This window comes from Botryllus schlosseri, chromosome 3 (assembly GCF_051294905.1).
Source record: "Botryllus schlosseri isolate E-star chromosome 3, Bs_hap1, whole genome shotgun sequence".
NCBI classification, from domain to species: Eukaryota; Metazoa; Chordata; class Ascidiacea; order Stolidobranchia; family Styelidae; genus Botryllus; species Botryllus schlosseri.
In genome coordinates this window covers 34,837,248-34,856,538 of record NC_137238.1, presented here as the reverse complement: position 1 = coordinate 34,856,538, position 19,291 = coordinate 34,837,248, and the positions used below count along the sequence as shown (strand labels likewise).

General features: G+C 40.5%; 1 protein-coding gene and 1 long non-coding RNA gene across 3 annotated transcripts; one reads left to right on the top strand and one right to left on the bottom strand.

Annotated features, from left to right (window-relative positions):
• The first annotated feature begins 1,531 nt into the window (after window positions 1-1,531).
• On the top strand, window positions 1,532-8,882 carry LOC145435164 (uncharacterized). Of its 2 annotated transcripts, XR_013913726.1 has the most exons (3): window positions 2,266-3,176; window positions 3,243-3,387; window positions 6,538-8,882. It is a non-coding gene; the product is annotated as an uncharacterized LOC145435164 (long non-coding RNA). The 2 variants fall into 2 exon arrangements; XR_013913725.1 differs by having other exon boundaries at window positions 1,532-3,387.
• Window positions 8,883-14,879: 5,997 nt separating this feature from the next.
• Window positions 14,880-16,540, bottom strand: LOC145436407 (fumarate hydratase, mitochondrial-like). The gene has a single exon (XM_080313752.1). It carries the CDS (start codon window positions 16,469-16,471, stop codon window positions 14,954-14,956), a length of 1,518 nt encoding a protein of 505 aa, XP_080169878.1. The 5' UTR covers window positions 16,472-16,540; the 3' UTR covers window positions 14,880-14,953.
• Between the last annotated feature and the right edge of the window lie 2,751 nt (window positions 16,541-19,291).

Sequence of the window (19,291 nt, the reverse complement as noted above, 5' to 3'; positions counted from 1 at the left end):
TTAGTTAGGGTTATGATTAGGGTTAGGTTAGGATTAGGGTTAGGTTAGGGTTAGGATTAGGTTGGGGTTATGATTAGGGTTAGGTTAGGATTAGGTTAGGGTTAAGGTTAGGAAATGTTATTGTAACTGTTATTATTACCCTGGCCATGGCCGAATTTACCGGGGGCCGAATTTACTAAGGGCCGAATTTACCGAGGGCCGAATTCACTGGCCGAATTTACCGAGGGCCGAATTTACTGGCAACCGTTTCCAGTCTGCGAGATGGGATGGCATTGTTCCAAACTTTCGTATCGCGATGATATAATGAACATAATATTATTAAGTATTGACGCCGTGCACCAATTTCATTGCAATGAGTCGAGAGGAAATGAACATATTTTTGTGCAATTTGCAATGCTGACCGAGTAAAATTTATGGTATGAACTGTTGGAAATTCAATATCAAAGGCTTCTATGACTGTAATTGATGACTATCAGGTGCCAGTTTCAGAGCTCTTATATAAATTTGAGTGAAATATAGGATCTGGGTTTATTTGGCCTGCACATCTGGGTTTTTCAGAAATATCACCGTGGCGTTCCAGATTTTTGATGTTTTCTTCACTCTCTCGAGGGTAGAAGCCAGTGAAGCGTGGCCATTTTGTCTCCTGGCTAAAAATGGCTACCTAGTACCTGGTCGTCAGAAATTTTACCCATGAGCTTATGCGATTTTGCATTGTACTTTCATAAGACTGAGTTACAATCAAGTGAACTGTTGATTATCAGCCGTCCATCTTTTGATATTGTTTATATAGCTCAGTCGGCAACACTGTTATGAACGGGTCCGTCTACTTTGTGCATGTTGACTATAACATACATGTTGCAGGTTTGCAGTTGCAGCTATGTTGGTATGGTGTATTTTGATAATATCAGCCAACAGTGCACCAAGTATAAGTTGGGCATAGGCACTCTCAGATTAGCATGTGAATTCCGTTATCAAAGTTGAGTGTGTGTAGGTGCGTGCTTGGCAGATTTTACGCAAAAGTCGTTGTTGTACTGAGTTGGTTTTCAACCAAGGCGAAGTTATCTCATGAAATTCTATCACACCATAGTTTATCACCGAAAATTACATTTACTTGATTGTCCTTATCGTAGCATACAAAACATATTAAAAAACTAAGAACACAACGTGTCACAAAGTGCAACGAAATCGGTATGGTCGAAAAATATACCCAAGTATGTTTAATGTAATGACTAATAGTCATTATATTATTTAAAGTGGCATAAAGGTATATATTTCAACTTTGACATGTTGCATTCTGTTACGCCGTCATAATGAGTGGTACTCGAATACTCGACTCGAAGCATAATACGTGATTCAGAATCGAATCACTCAGATACTCGATTTTGCCCAGCCCTTTGAGGAACCCTGATTGGTGATGGTAATGCTTTCGTGGATATGAAAGTAGGATTGACCCAAACGGCGGGCCGCGGAACAAGCAGAACAGATTATAATGTTCCGCGGCCTGCCGTTTAGTGTTGCAAGTTATGCTGTCCTCTGTTTAGTTCAGCGGTCTGTTCTTAGATTTTGCAAGTTTTGCAGTCTACCATTTAGTGACGGAAATTCCGTTGTTTTCATGTCTGCCATTTAGTGTTGGGCATATTCGAACCTGGTTGCACAATCTACTTTTGCTGTAGGCCTACTCTTGAAATTCTGTTGTTTACGCCAGTGGTTCTCAACCGCCTCTCCATGGCATGCTTCCTGCTGATTACCAGTGAACTCGGCCCATGACGAATTCCGCCCATTGAACTCGGCCCATGCTGAACTCGGCCCATGACGAACTCGGCCCATGGCGAACTCGGCCTCCGGTGAACTCGGCATATGGTTAATATGTTAATAAAAATTATTATAAACGTTGGTAATTGTATTAATTAATAATTATTAATAGTGAATTGATGGTGGTGGATATGTCGTATGGATTTTATTCCCACTGGGGGGCGGTATCGTATGTCGGACATGTAAAATGATATATTAGGCATATAGAGCTGTGTAATGTTGATGAAGAGTGAGAGAACCTCAAGGATCAGATTCTAAACGGAAAAACCTCATTGCAGATGGTGAAATCGGTGTATCTCAAGATTAGGGTTGGGGGGATATGATCCCAACATTAACCCTAATCCATATCCGACCCGAATATCCAGAGTTGTAACCAAGTCACATTGTTCCGAGTCACGAGTCAATGTTACTTTTGCGGTTTTGACTCGAGTCAAGTCGAGTCATTTTCAATTCATCACCGACTCGAGTCCGAGTCCAAGTCACCGTTTAAAGGCTGAAGTCCGAGTCATAGGCCCGAGGTCAAAGGCCATAGGTCCAAGTCAAGAAACCTCACTCATTGCTCAAACTCACTTTGCGTCAAAATTGCGTAACAATCGGTATTCAGAGAGCGCAACTCAAGAATGAGTTTGAGCAGGGCTGGAGTCGTACTTCGTGGTCTGTCGAGCTCCACTTCGAGCTGTTTGGTATTCAGAGACGATGCGCGGTAGCTGACGAGCTGAGAATTTGGCAGTCGAGTGCGCGTTTTCTGAGTCGAGCCGGGGGCAGTCTCAAGGCTTTACTCGAACGCTTTGCACTGACTTTTCTGGTAGTATGCTGCAGGTTGATGGGCCGTGCACATATATTAATGGGATTTATGATGTTAATGGTAAACTATTCCGGTATGGACCATCGTAAAGTCCACCGAGTTCGATCATTTTCATGTTATATCTGGATTTAATAAGCTGTATAATAGTGTACAGATAACTGTATATCAATGAAATGAGAGTTGTGAAGTACTGAAGTATGGCAGTGATGTGGCAGTATTCATACATACAAGCCTTGCTTTTTCGCAGTTACCTCGATGTGTCTGTCGCATGATAACTTGTTCAGGTAAAGCAGACTAGGCTATAATGTTGGATTTCAACAGAAACATTTTTTTCAGTTGAAGTATGTCAAAATTAAGGTTTAGTTTGGCTGACAAGCGCCGTCTTATTACTCTTGTAAGCGCAAAGCTGGATGTACTTGAGGATAAAAGAAATGATGAAGTTTTATCCAAAGGAAAAATGCTACATGGGAAGATCTTGCCGTTCAATACAATTCCTTCCCGGATGCTCAAAAGGTATATCCAAGCAGCTTGAATAATGTTGGACTAACATGAAGACGAGGTAAGCTTTTTGATGAAATTCTAGGAATGTGCCGAGGCCAGTTCTAATGCGTATGCATTTCAACAGATCGAAAGAAGTTATTACAGAGGAACGGGCCCAACTGGCCGTAACTGGCGGAGGTCCTCCAACCAAGGCAGTACCAGAGATGTCGCAGATGATCCATAGCATGATACCAGAACAATTCGAGCCACGTCTTGATCGACATCTTCAGGTACGGTATATGCCATAATAATGGACACTTCATTGATAAAAGCACCACATCAAGCAGTGATCCCCACAATTGGTAGTCAACGGTATTCGCTGTTGACATGTGAGCATCGCTGAGTCTGGTTATCTAGGTTTTGCTGCGACTCCTGTACGTACCAAATTTGTGCCATTGGCCTACCTCCAAAATCGCTCCGTGCAATAACTGTAAAACCATATGTTTGCAAACCCGAAAGCTATCACCGACAATAATTAGCAATGCGCAGTGATTGATAGTCGTGAGGACCATAGCCAGTCAATGGTGATCAGGGTCTGGGATATATCCTCCAGGTGGTGTGGACATCGATATTCAGTGGCGGCTCGTCCTATAGGGCAACTGGGGCATTGCCCCACCTAAAATTTTGTTCAATAACAATTTAACCATTTATAGACGCACAGCAATCAATACATACCGAGATCACAGCGAAACCCGCGTTCTTCTTGTGCTTTCGCTTGCAAATGCCCAATTGCCTATACATAGCGAAGTCTCTGCGAAAATCGAATTCTCTTCTGTGTTTTCGCTTTGAGAATGCCTAGCCGGGGCTTGCCCCGGTAGCGCTCATAACAAGCTTTCACTATCTATTCTCTCAAAGCCGCGCACAATAAAGAAACGGTGATTTACTCTCTCCTATTCGTAAAATGGCCGAGCAACCGGGGCAAATATGCCTGTCGCCCCTAAGGTGTGATGTAACAATCGTATCTATATCTGAACTCGGTTACCGTAATATGCGTTGAGTCGACCTTTGCTGGTATAGGTCGATTTTGACTGTGTTTCGCACCATGATAATTCTTGAAACTTGGTATGATATGTCGTGAAGGTAGTATTTAACACTGCTCCAAGTTTCAGGCTTGCTACTTAAAGATAAGGGTAGTAATTCCGTTTCCGAAGTTCAGTGTGTGCTGATCTATCATGTACAATTGTACATAGTACAGCAAACAGATTTTACTCAAAAGCCAGTATTGGTCTCCATTGATTTTGACGATGTTCTATACCGAGATCGGTCATGACATTTGGCACGGTAAGTGTTAGTATCGACCGCTGTAACAAGTTTTAAGTTTTTCACTGAACTATGTGGGTGGTAATTTCGTTTCCAAAGTCGAGTAAGAGCTGACTCTTCATTTATCGCTAACAAATTTACGCAAAAGCCGTTATTGGTCTCTATTGATTTTAACGATGTTCCATACCTAGATCTGTCATGAGCTTTTGCACGGTATGTCTTGATTTTAGTATCGAACGCGGTGCCAAGTCTTAAAGTTGACACTCAATGATTGAGGCAGTTATTTCGTTTTCGAGGTCGAGTATGGTAGAGATGCGCGCTGATCTGATACTTAGCCTACCTACGTCATTGCGGATCTCACGCAAAAGCCGGTGTCGGTCTGTGCTAATCTATAGTCTGCGTTCCCATAACGAGATCGGTGATGATATTTCCAATGGTATATCTCGATGATCGCATGAAACAGCTAACCAAGATTCTCGGTTTGCATTCAAATATTCACATAATTTTATGTTCGCCAATGTCCATTTCACTGTGAAATTGTGGCCTTCAAACCATTTGCTTACAATCTTCTGTCAAATGCGATAGCTATTTCATTTTCGATGTCGGCTAACAGCTGATCATTCGATCAGCCTCTTCCTCGATCTATTTTAGTCAAAGTTCGGTGTTCGTCTGTTTGTATTGATTTTGACAGTGTACCATACCGGAATGGGTTATGAGATTGCGTATGCTACTTCTCGATGATTTCTTGTAACAGTATACTAAGTTTACGGCTTTTATTCATGTATTTATTGATTAATATATTTTCCAACGGCGATTTCGCAGCAGACTTATAGACAGTAAGCCGTATGTGTTGTGTCACAGTCTCCAGTTTCAAGGCCAAAATGTCCTATGTTGTTCCGAGACCGAAGTTCCGAGGCTGCTGTCCTTAGTTCTTCAAAGACCATTCAAATTGATGTTCTGGATTCAATATGACAGGCCCAATCTATGAGATAACAATTGCGTATGTGTCCGAACTCGTTGACCTTTCCAGTTAGGCTTACGCAATCTCTCGAGTTCTAGTCATTGGAATTAGTCAGGTCAAGTCAAGCGCGAACATGAATCGTATTGAATCTTTGCTGCGTACGTAGTTTACGCAGTTGCCTTTAGAGCGAAAATGAGAGGTCTAGAAGTTGTCCACTGTCCAGTCTATTGATCCAATCGTACGCCGGGTGCCTCCGCTTTGGTTGCCTATTATCACCTGGTCGTAACCAGAGATGGCCACAGTCCGGTTCTGGAGCCGGAGCAGGATTTCAATGTTTTTTTTTACCTGCCGGACTGGATCCGGATTTTGAATTTGGGGTGACGGTCGGATTTTAGCCGGATTTTTTTGCTGTGATATGATTAATTAGCATTGTTCTGGCAGGATTTTTTCGGATTCCGAACTGGACATTCACCAGCCGGATTTCTTTGGACTCTGAATTTCCAATTGCAAGCCGGATCCGGATAGATTCGGATCCCGAAATTTTGGAATCCGCCCATCTCTGGTCGTAACCACCAGCTCAGTGGTCGTAACACACCAGGATCGTGTACGAAACACTTTCGGACGGGCTTAGAAAAATTAGGGTCAATCGATTTGCGTAATCTCTAACTCTACCATGAAATCATAACGCATGCTACTAAGGATGACCTGATACTTGATTCGTGGCATAGGGCGATTCTTAGTTCACGTTCATTTTGTAAAATGATCCTTTGATTAAAAATAAATGAATAAATCATTTGTTACCACACTTCAAGTCACGGCTCACCGGCAAACCTCTCGCGGCACCTACGTTAAAATCACTGTTGTCGGGAAATTCATGTGACCATCATTAAGTTACTTTTTTACGTTGGAAAACGCCATTGTGACGTTATCTTGATAAAAGTCGCTCGCAGCCCTTGTCCCACCACCCAATATTGTCACGAGCCGCCACTGTCGATATTGTTTATTAATAATGAGAGTTAACTAAAATCTGTGTAAATATATAGGCCTACAGATACATGACTAACATGAGCAAAGCTTTATAAGCATATATAAGTTATTTAGAAGTTATATGCATTTGCGATGCAATGAGGGCTTTCTATATCATATATCCCTATTTCAGATGCGACTTTCAAGACTGCAACTCCGACTTCAAGGCCGGTGGTAAAGACAAGCATGCCAAGAAACCAAAAAGAGCTGAGGTTAATAACTTCATATCGGATGCCATGTTCTTGGAACATGAGCTGAAAGTGGAAAAGATTGAATTGGAAATTGACTGCTTGCAACAGCAAAGGCTCTTAGTAGAGAAGCAGCAGTCCCTTGCTGATCTGCGGGTTGGCACTTGTGACCAAGCACCTGTTGATAGCAGATGTAAGGCAGAAGCTTGAAGGCTCGCCTTCACCAGACCTAGTAGAAACTAGTCTACCTACTTTATGAAAACTTTAATTTTAAGATTCATTGCTTCTGCTTGCAGCACCGTGATGCAAATACTCTTTTTGTGCTATTCTCATTTCCCTGCGCATGATAGTTACTATGCTTGTACTTGCAGCAACGTGAAATGACTGCTTTTCTTGTGCCATACCCATTTAACTGTACATTGTTGATAGTTACTATGCTTGTACTTGCAGCAGTGTGACGTGAGCATGTTTCTTGTGCCATACCCATTCAACTGTGCATTATTGACAGCTACTATCAGTGGCGTATCCAGGTAGGGTTTTAGGGGGTCGGAACCCCCCCTTTTCAAAATCCTAAAAATTGATGTCAAATATAGCCTCTAATATTTGCTAATTTATTAGTTTAACATATTCGTTTTTACGTATGAGAAGGCGAATATGGCGTCTTAATGTTATTTAAGGGGACTAAAAACCCTACAAAATATTGGAATTATGCGCCGAATTAGTCGAAAGGATGAAATAAGTCGTTATATTTCGCTAATTCCATACGAATTCTGCGCTTGTTCAGCTACATTTCAGCTGTGGCAGTGGCTGACGTTCAGAACTTTCTTCCCTCGATTTCTCTCTCGACTTGCTAAAACGAGAGACGCGTTTTAGGAAAATCTAATCTAATTGGCCGACGCGATACGTAATTGCAAAGACAAAGTTGTCCGCAATCAACATCGCCCGCGAATTTGCTCTGCTCGCCTTGAAATCCTAATTAAGAATTGCACGGCGTGTTGATTGATCAGCGAGGCGCAGACACGGCGGCACCAGTACGACAATGCTGTTCTGAAATACACATTGTCTTCGCGATTATTGGCGAGAAATGGCCTACGATTGACATTCCCATTTCAAAATACAAGCCTAGCAATCCACGTTCCCGATTGTTAGGTGGCTTGCTGTCGTCCAATACAGGCCTATGTTGTCGCTGAACGGGAGAATTAAGTAGGCCTAGTAGTAAAGTTAACCTAATTATATCGGCTGACAAGTTTCTCTTTCGATCAAGTTATTATCCCAGTGTGTACTCTGTATTAATTGACTGACTTGCGTGCTTACAATTAAGGTCTAATTATCTTCGCGTGTACTACACGCTCAGCCGTACGCCTAGTGAAGCCATCGAAAAGCACACATTCGTATACGACGTACACTGTTCACACCACACCTCTCTGTGGCGATCGCGATCGCCCTCGTTTATGCTAGCGCCCTATTCCGCGCTTGTTCGTCCGCTGCGATACTACCGGCCGTGCGCATAATATCGTCAAAACCCAACAAAATCGCGCATCTCTGACCGGAAGTAGGCGCTTGGAGACGGGCGGCGTTTGCCGGCTCGTGACTAAATATGAGCATTTACGAATTTCTTTCAATCATACCGTAAAAAAACGCGATTTCAGGCAATGTCTGCATCGTATTCGTACATCTCCCACTCACCGCAAATCTCTTTTTATTATCAAACTACAATATATCGTTAATATTCGCCATGGCGTGGAGACGAGTAATCGTAATGGTGACGTCATAATAGCGAATTTCATAACGCAACCCCCCCCCCCTTTTTTCGCGCTCTGGATACGCGCCTGGTTACTATGGTTGTACCTGCAGCAATATGACATGGCTGCTTTTTTTGTGCCATACCCAATTGACTGTGCATTGTTGATAGTTACTATGCTTGTACTTGCAGCAATGTGACATGAATACGTTTCTTGTGCCGTACCCATTCAACTGTACATTATTGATAGTTACTATGCTTGTATTTGCAGCAATGTGACTGTGACATGACTGTTTTTCTTGTGCCATACCCATTTAACTGTGCATTGTTTATAGTTACTATGCCTCTAATTGCAGCACCGTGACATAAATACATTTCTTTTGCTATGCCCATTTAACTCCATAAGCCTTGACTTGCAATACCACGCCGTGATATTAATGCTTTTTTCTATATGCTCATGTAACTGTGTATTATTGATAGTTACTGTACTCCTTCATTTCTTTCTACACTGTTCCATTTCGTTCGGTTTTATACAAGTTACACCACAGTCTCTTTATTTGTATTAACAAATTAAATTTCATTCTTAAATTAAATTTCATTCGTAAAGTGGGTTTATACGATCCGTCGGCTCCGAGTTAGGTAGGCCTCTCCGCGAACCGTGTACATCTCTCGCAACTTCTTGTGGGATGACAAGGACACCAGTCTCATTGTTGATAATGCACCTAAATTTGAAGGGAGTTACGCGCTTGATATTTAAAAAAATCAAGAAATATATTACCTGTGCTTTCTGGCATGGTAGTAGAACACTGCTGTTAAAATGAATCAGTCATTGATGTGTCGACATTTATCCTTATCCGTAGACCCAGTGATAAGCAGGGGGAACACCCTCCTCCACGCTCCAGAAGTCCTTTCTATAGTTATTCTGGAGGATATTAGAACCTTGTTATATCGACGTTCAGCAGCTGTTTGTCGTAAAATCGTGTGTCTTCATTGGCTGCGACTTCACCTTGTGGGAATTTGATGTATGCTGAAGCTGAGCTTTTATGAGCTATGGCAATACTGTCCAGCTTCACCAATTTTCCAACGGTGAGCTAGGAGACATGTTCCAGTTCCCCAGCAACAACTTGAAAGCTTCCTGTGGCGTAAAAGCGCAAAACAACAAGGAACTTTAACAACGGGGGCAGCAGCAGGCCTTTGTTGGATGGGTTGGTAAGGTCATGTAGGACCTCCATAAATCCACTAACACCGGCTTTCGTAAGCCTATAGCGATCAGAACACAGTTCCTCAGTGATGTATTCCACGAGATTATCAAAATCTGTAAGGTACTTGCTGCAGCCTGTTTCCAATCACTTGCATGTAATATTCTAACATATCTATGTCAATATCCATTTGATCTGAAAGGAATAAAACACGTACCGTATACCTATCTGCCAATCTGGAAATGGTGTCTCGTACACGCCAAATATTCTACAAACTGTACACACGGTGTGATACTGCATACCAAATATATTACGCTAAACGTACAGGGATTCCAACCCGGCATCGTAACTGTGCATATCGAGCGAGCGCACAGTTGCGATTGCTACCCCACATATGAATTCGCCTAACTCAAGTAGCAGTAACGGCATAAATTTATAGTATACTCACGTACAGGAGCAAATTTTCAAGTAAATTACATTGCATACAACAAATAACGTGGCAAAGTAGTCATCGTCGTAAGCAGTAATGCACTAGTAACATCATGAACTTCTACTCAAGTACAAGCAGAAAATTTCTATAGTTACGAGTGCTAGGCCTAGTTTTGCCTATATACTGAAAACTCTGAAATAGTAGTAGCCTATTCTAATATCACTATCATTTGAGTATGTAATGCAAGTGATGTTTGCATTGGATAGGCTACTACCATCAAGGGACGACGTTTGGACTTTCTACTTCGGCCCCAACATATCTTCAGAACGAACTAATTCGTTGAATTGTGCTTCCGTAAGAAACACGAGATTGTAGCCTACATACACTGAACAGCACCAAACAGCTTTTTAACCCTCCATTCTAACACCCGTGTGAAAAACACATGCGGGGGGGGGGGTGGATAGCGTAGTGGTGAGCTCCGACCCGCCAAATCTCTGACATCGGGCACTACGCTGGAGGGATGCCTGATTGAGAGACCACAACTGGTCGTTTCGGCATGCCGCTATCTGTTCATTACATCGTGCGTTGAGTGTGTCTTGGTCGGATAATTATATAATCTGACGATTATTGATATATTTATACAGAATTAGTCAGTATAACCAGAGGTGGTCAGTAACGAAGTACTTCTACTTTTTCGAAGTACTCAAGTAGTTTTCCTCTACTTCTGGTACTTACTCAAGTAGATCCGATTTTCGCTACTTCTACTTCGTAATATTTTGTGAGATGTGGTACCGATGGATCACTGGGACCGAAAATACTTTGAAAATTCTCTATGATAATTCCATGATTACACTCCGTGAACTTGGCTACAATTGCATGCTGGCAACATCTTTCCTCACATACAAAAAAATTCGAGGTGCGTGAACTATGGGGTGGGGTCTCACACAGATGTTTTTTGTTTTGGGGGGTGTAAACTAAATTTAGATCGACATATACATTTTTCTTTGTAACCTTCAACACGAACAAACCAGCAATCATTTTTATTGTGAATTCTAGGGCTTGTATCAGGCTATATAATGGAACCTATTATTTTTCAGTACTTTCCTTGAGTGGAATTTTTTTCGATTCATGTACAAAATTAGTAGGGTGGGGACCAATGATACAATAGCCAAATCAAGCAAAATAATCAAGCATACTAATCATGAAACAAATGAAACATGACTACGTACAGAAAACCTTTATGTAATAATTGCATATGATGTTCTATCGCAACAACGATCGAGGTAGGGGAGATGTGGTACCGATGGATCAAAAATTGCAAAATGATCTCTGGCCCGCAAATCTTCAGCCGAGAATAGCAGATCTTTTGCTGTCTCAACACTTCGATACAAGCTCTACCTATCGCAGACATTTACATGAATATCCGCCTTTTCAAAAAATATTTATAAACGTTTAAAATTTGTTGCTCGAACGTGTCATCGGTCCCCACCCGGTGGGTCCGAAGGCACACGACCATGGGACCTATGAGACATACGCTCAAAAACTCAAATTTGTTAACTTGTTTTGTTGTGTACTATAAGCTAAGCTACAGCAAGCCAATGAAGAATGTTTCGTTGCGACCTTCAAGAATAAAATAGGTTATATCAACCGAAATGTTGGCATAAAATCATGTTTTGATTTACGACTAAACTTACAAAATTATTGCTACATACATATTACGTGCAAATCGACATTTTGGCTTTCAAATAACTCGTAATAGCGATAAAACACCACAGGTACCTATGATGTACAGCCTATATATATGTAGGCTAGTTTGTTTTGTTAAGTGATTAGTTGGCCCATCTATTTTGCTTGATTTGGCTATGGTACCATAGGTCCCCCACCCCATAAATATTGTAATTGACTTGAAAATAGTCCACTCGAGGTTGGTATTGATTCAAAAGATATGTGCCATTATATACGCTGATACAAGCCCTATACTTCATATCAAAAATAATGGCGGGTTTGTTAGTCTGAAGAGTGATATAGAAAAATGCAAATGTCGATCCAAATTTACTTTACACCCCCTAAAACGTAAATCATTCGTCGCAGACCCCATGACTCACGCAGGTCGAATTTTTTTGCATGTGAGGAAAGATGCTGTCAGCATGTAACTGTAGACAAATTGACGGATTGTCATCATGCAATTATCATGGAGAATTTTTCAAGTATTTTCGGTCCCAGTGATCCATCGGTACCACATCTCCCCTATTTGGAATTCACACCGTCGATTTTCGGGCAATCCGTATGTACCCTCAAATTTATAAGTCCGAGCCTAAATCGAAACGTGATTTTATGACAACATTTGAGGTAATATTTAATCTATTTTTTGACGGTTGCGACCGAAAATTCTTCTTTGGCTTGCTGTAGCTTAGATTATAATACTGAGCAAGAAAAGTTGTCACATCTGAGTTTTTTAGGGTATATTTGTCATAGGTCCCCGGGTCGCGTGCCATTGGACCCACCGGGTGGGGACCGATGACACGTTCGAGCAACAAATTTTAAACGTCCATAAATATTTTTCGAAAAGACGGATATTCATGTATATGTGCGCGATAGGTAGAGCTTGTATCAAAGTGCTGAGCCAGCAAAAGATCTGCTGTTTTCGGCTGAACATTTTGGGGCCAGCGATCATTTTCCAATTTTTGATCCATCGGTACCACATCTCCCGTACTTACTTTTCGCTATTTTCAGTTTGTTAAGTAGAAGTAGTTCAATCTTCCAATCAGGAAGATAGCCTGAGAAATTTTGGGGCTGTTTTCACGGTGTATCAACATTTAATTTTCATAAAAGTCGAGTAAAGCCAAGAATTTTCGTCGTGCTTCGCGCGCATTGGATACGGAGTGACCAGTATGATTTTACGAAAGTATCGGTAAATATAATTTAGGTCGCGGGTTGGCGTGGTTCCGTTTACACCACATTGTCGCCCTTCGCCCATATGAAATAATTCATCACAGTCTATATGGCTCATCATAACGTTTGAAACTCATGTTTCGCAATCAAGCATTTAGTTGTCATATCGTAATCTAGCATATTATGTCCAGTCCATGGCGTGTCCTAACCTGGAAAAGTGGACTCTTACTTTTTTTTTTAGTTTTAGAGCCGTTTTAGCATAACACCTTTGAAACTTTCTGGACTAAAGGCATGAAATACATGTTCCACTTTTAGAAGTAGTATTTATATTTTACTTTTAATTCCCAGTATCATATAGCCTACTTTGAGTTATAATTAATGTCAGTTCTTTTGTCCGGATAACATACATGTTGAAGTATAAAATCAAGTGTAGTAATGCCTTTAATTTCTGGAAACAAAGCTACACAATATGGCATTTTTACGGTCCACCATATTTTTTATTAACGTTTACTAATCGCGCAAAGTGTTTACACCGTATCCTTTACAACTTCTCCGTATTGCTCTTCGACTAAACTACGGGCCTTATAATATGGGGGATGGCGCCGTACCATGCTATTTTCTAAAACGTGCTGTTCGAGAAAACAGAGGATTAGTATCGCATTTTCATATCAATACTATCATGATGTGGATGAATGCTTATGCTATCGAAAATCGGATACCTGTTGGTATTCATCAAGATGAATCAAGCTCGTCACCTTTCGCATAGCTCAATTTGCACCTTTTTACAATCCATGTGAACGAATTAGGATCGTTTTCACAACTACTTACTTACTTGAGTACTTTTAAAGTCAGTCAATTCTACTTCTACTTCAAGTAGTTTTAGGTTGCTTATGGAAGAAGTACTTCTACTCGTACTTGAGTAGATTTTTTCATCGCTACTTCTACTTGAGTAGCTTTCCTGACTACTTTGACCATCTCTGAGTATAACAAAGTACTTGCACTTTTTGGAGTATTCAAGTAGGCTTTGTCTACATGCATTACTAGATCAATTTAGACTACTTCCGCTTCCATAGCCTACTGCCCTACTTGAGTAGTTTCTTAGGTAAAACTACCACAGGTGTCAAACTTAACTTGGTTCGCAGGCCGGATTCAAAATTTTTGATCGCTCGAGGGCCGGACCAGTCAAATGATTCTAGAATGTTACCTCCAAGTGCAAATCCATAGGCTACTTGTTTTTCAGTAGAATGTTCAATTATTAACGACGCTATACATCAAATTACGGATCATGTGGGCTCATTCTCGCAATACTGTTTTCCGCAAAAAAAGAGAATTGGAAAATATGATAATTAGCCGATTCCATACAGTTGAACGACTAAAACAGAGGCTTCGTTGTGAGTAATACGAGAGATTTAGCTGTAACCGTGGACGTTGCAATTTTGTTCAAAACCAGCCTCGAATTTTGTATTGTGATCGATTTTGATCTGTCTGGCGAAACGAGAGTGAAGCTAAAAAGAAACAGCCAGACAGCATTGTTGCGTCACAATTCAAAACTCGATCACAATGCAAAACTCGAGGCTATTTTTGGGGGGTTCCAGGACCATGAGCAGAATAAAATTTATATTTTCTTGATCAGTACAGCAGCAGCTTTCCATTGATACCCGTTTTATCGACTTGAGCGCTCGGCAAGCGGGTCAAAAATGGCCGTAAAGTTGCCTTTGACCAAATAGGAAATATGATGTTGACCAATTTCACTCAGCCGTGAGATTTGCTTATGTCCGCACCATTTAGGACACTATGATGAAAGCAAGGTCTTCGATATCCCCCGAGAGTTTCACAAAAGTTGGTTTAACCTGTCTTGATCTCAATAATGAACAGTGAACTCTATGACTCAGACTTGACCCGCTGCTCCATGACTTGGACTCGAACTAGACTGAGTCAAAACTATAAAGATAAAATTGACTTTTGACTCGGAACCTTGCGACTTGGTTAACCCTGGTAACGAGACCATCACAATCCATACACAAGTTATGTGAAACAATAATTTAATCTCCGACAAATTCACCGAAGCGATTTATAGCACATTTGAACTCTTGAATTTTCTACTTTGGCCCCAGCATATCTTCAGGACGTACCCATTCGTCGAACTGCGCTTCCGTAAGAAATCCCAGCTCAACGGCTGCAGCTTTCAAAGTCGAACCTTGCGCGTGTGCGTGCTTCGCAATTTTTGCCGCCTTGTCATAACCGATATGCTCGTTCAGCGCTGTCACCAGCATCAGAGATTCGTGTAGTAAATCCGACACTCTTTTCTCATTAACCTTAATCCCGACCGCACAATTCTCCGAAAACGACACGCAAGCATCTCCGATTAAACGCGAAGACCGCAACACATTCGATACAATCAACGGCTTGAACACGTTAAGTTCGAAATGACCATTGCTACCTCCAATCGTAGTAGCGACGTGATTGCCCATAACTTGTGCACAAACCATCGTCAGTGCCTCACATTGAGTTGGGTTAACTTTTCCAGGCATGATACTACTGCCTGGTTCATTTTCAGGCAGAGTTAACTCCCCGAGACCACATCTAGGGCCTGATCCCAAAAATCTGATATCATTCGCAATCTTCATAAGCGAACACGCTACTGTGTTTAGCTGCCCGCTTACTTCAACTAATGCATCGTGGGCTGCTAATGACTCAAATTTGTTAGGCGATGTCACAAAAGGCAGATTTGTGATGTCAGCGACTTTAGCAGCTACCTTCTCCGCGAATCCAATTCTCGTATTCAATCCAGTGCCTACCGCAGTTCCCCCGGCAGCTAATTCGTACACTCTCGGTAGACAGCCTTCCACACGGGCGATACCATTCTCTAACTGTTTCACGTATCCTGAAAATTCTTGCCCAACTGTGAGCGGTGTTGCGTCTTGCGTGTGGGTACGTCCGATTTTGACTATGTCTTTAAATTCATCGGCTTTTGATTGTAATGTATCACGCAGCTGTTTGATTCCTGGCATTAAAACTTCATGCAATGACTTAGCTACAGCGATATGCATTGCGGTCGGGTATGTGTCGTTTGAACTTTGGCTTTTGTTAACATGGTCGTTGGGATGGACTGGTGATTTGCTGCCTAGTTCACCCCCTAGCATTTCGATAGCGCGATTTGCGATGACTTCGTTTACATTCATGTTAGACTGAGTTCCACTGCCAGTTTGCCATATCACTAACGGAAAATGGTCGTCCAATTTGCCTTCGATTACTTCATTAGAAGACTTTACGATCGTGTCGCTGATCTTTTGATCTAATCCGAATTCTTGGTTTACTTCTGCAGCTGCTCTTTTCAGTACGCCGAACGCACGGATCACTTCAATCGGCATTCTTTCGCTTGGTCCGCCGATCTTGAAATTCATTAACGATCTAGCGGTGTTAGCTCCGTAGTACTTTTCATTGGGTACTTGTAGCTGACCGAAGCTGTCGCTTTCGAATCTAAATCCGGTGGCGGCCATCCTCGCGAAATCTTTGCGAAAAACTGATTGCTTGAGAAGAGATGCTTGATCTTTGCGGCAATTCTGTGTTACTCTACAGACAATATTCGAGAGTCTTTGACGCAGCATACCTGCCATTTTGACCCAGTGAAACAAAAAATTATATGAATTCTGTGACGGATATAACGAAATGAAGCAAGTTGGGTAGGCTATATTACATTGCTCTCTGGGATTTCTTGATACTGTTTTCGGAGATTAATGAGATGGCCTGCAGATGACAGAGTTGGGACAAATATAGAAAAGATATTCTATAGCTTTTTGAAATTGGATTAGAATAAGAATTATAGTTTTCTCCAAATGTGATTACAATTTAGCTAGATAGATTATTTTCAAATTAGATTAAAATTACTGAATTCACGAAAACAGGGAACATGAATCCTAAGTCCAGTTCATATTAAATCATAGTTCATCTCATAAGCATAAGAATGACAGATTTCCAAAATTAGGTTGGATTGTGATTTACGGTATCTCCAACTACAAAACTAGAATGAACTAATTGTCTACGTCTGTGTGACAGCATCTTATAATATAGTTTTCATTTTCAACTTGCCCACTGTTTTACTTGATATAGACAAAAACAGAACAAAATCATAATTTCATGAGGATTAGAGCATATTGATTTAAACAATTCACATTTATTGACAAACTCAATGCAATGCACTCATGCAATCCGTAAATCTATAGCAACTCGACGTAAACTATATAAAAGTCATTTTTTGTCAGGCAATGCTGATAAACTAATTTTATACAAAAAGTACACTAATATTCTTACCAAAGTGAAGAAAAAATCTAAAAGCAATTATTATCGGGACCAATTCCAGAAGATCCAAGGAAATCAACAAGAAATCTGGAATCTCTTTAATCGATTATTCAAAACCTCCAAACCAAAAAAATTTCCATCGAAAATCAGTAATGACGATGTCATTATTACTGCTGAGAAAGACATATGCAATGAGTTTAATCAATATTTTGCTAACATTGGAAAAAATCTTGCAGATAAACATGTGTTATCTAGAACCTACAAGAAATACCTAGGTAGGCCACAACCTAACTCAATTTTCATTGAACCAACAACAGAGAATGAAATCATCACAATTGTGCACAATCTAAAAAAAAACTCGGCAACAGGGCCTGATGGTGTTCCTGTTAATATTTTGAAGGAAACCGTAACCATAACAGCGCCAACCCTCACTGTATTGATTAACAAATGTTTCGAACTCGGGATCTTTCCTGATTGTCTCAAAGTAGCACGTGTGACTCCAGTCTTCAAAAAAGGAGATCCACTCAAGTTATCCAACTATAGACCAATATCAATATTACCTGTTTTTTCTAAAATTTTAGAAAAATTAATGCTAATTAGATTAACCAACTTCACAGATGAATTTAATATATTATCTAAAAAACAGTTTGGGTTTAGAGAAAACCACTCAACCTTGCATGCAGTAATTGACAGTGTTGATAACATCTATCAGAGCTTGTTTGAGAAGCTATCAACCATTTGTGTTTATCTAGATCTGCAAAAGGCATTTGACACTGTCGATAGAACTATACTACTAGGCAAATTACATCACTATGGATTTAGAGGAGTGATGTATAAACTATTGGAGTCTTACTTGAACAGTAGAAGCCAATTTGTCAAAAGTAACGAATTTTCATCTGATAAATCAATAGTTGAAATGGGTGTACCACAAGGATCCGTTTTAGGTCCCTTCTTGTTTTTGATCTATATAAATGACTTAAATAATGCCTCTGACTTTACTATCCAATTATTTGCAGATGACACATCTCTGATGCTGTCGTCGAACAATATAACTGACTTAGAGTCCTCTTGCAACTCAAACCTGCAAAAAATATTGGATTGGATGAATAATAATAGATTAACCATAAATACCTCAAAAACTCACTGTATGCTCTTTGGAAGGAATTCGAATAGTAATTTTGATATAAGGCTGAATAGGGAAAGCCTGATTCTACAGAAAAGCATACATTATTTAGGTATAGTTATTGATAACAATCTGACATGGGGTGAACATATAACCTCTATTTGCAACAAGCTATCTAAAACCATAGGTATCATTCGAAAGTCACGTTTTATTTTACCTCAATCCACACGAATAATGATTTATCATACCCTATTTCACTCTCATCTAACTTATGGTATCATTCTCTGGGGATCCACATGGGAGAAACATTCAGATCGAGTTAGGAGCCTGCAAAATAAAGCCATCAAACTAATATGCCTTGCCAATCGTAGAGATCACGTTAACCCTTTATATTATAATTTAAAAATCCTGAAAATTGATGATATTTACAGATTTGAAGTCGGCATTCTGATGCATAAGTTCTACAATAACACCCTACCTGACATTTTCTCGAACTACTTTGCACCTATCAGTGAACACCATTCTCATTTTACAAGAGGTTCTGTTATGAATCTGTATTTACCTAAGGCCCATCACAAAACCATTGCCTATCGAGGTCCTCTAATATGGAACTCCATTCCTTCGCATATTAGGAGCAATACTTTATATGTACCGTAAACCGGGGTAACTTTGGACTTAAGGGTAACTTTGGACACTAAGCAGTAAAAGATTTAAATGGTTATTGATGAAAAAGGGTTGCCGCTGGATGTCCAATTCTTTTTCATGAGGCAGCAGTACTACAAGTAGTCTCTATAAAAGGTGGATTCATTTCACTACCAGATAAACTTGACCCAACATCGATAAATTAATGGAGGGGGTCAATTTCGTCAAAATTGATGGCCAATAAACTTCTTACAGCCAAACATAGATAGCATGTGATTCATAGATTCAAAACATGGCAGCAGATACCTCTAAGTAGTCTTAATCCATGGTCAAAATCTCAGTAGGCTCACCATTAGATCAATACAAGAAAATG

Excerpts from the sequence above, each read along its gene's own strand:
- LOC145436407 (XM_080313752.1), bottom strand. The coding sequence starts at position 16,471 with ATGGCAGGTATGCTGCGTCAAAGACTCTCGAATATTGTCTGTAGAGTA.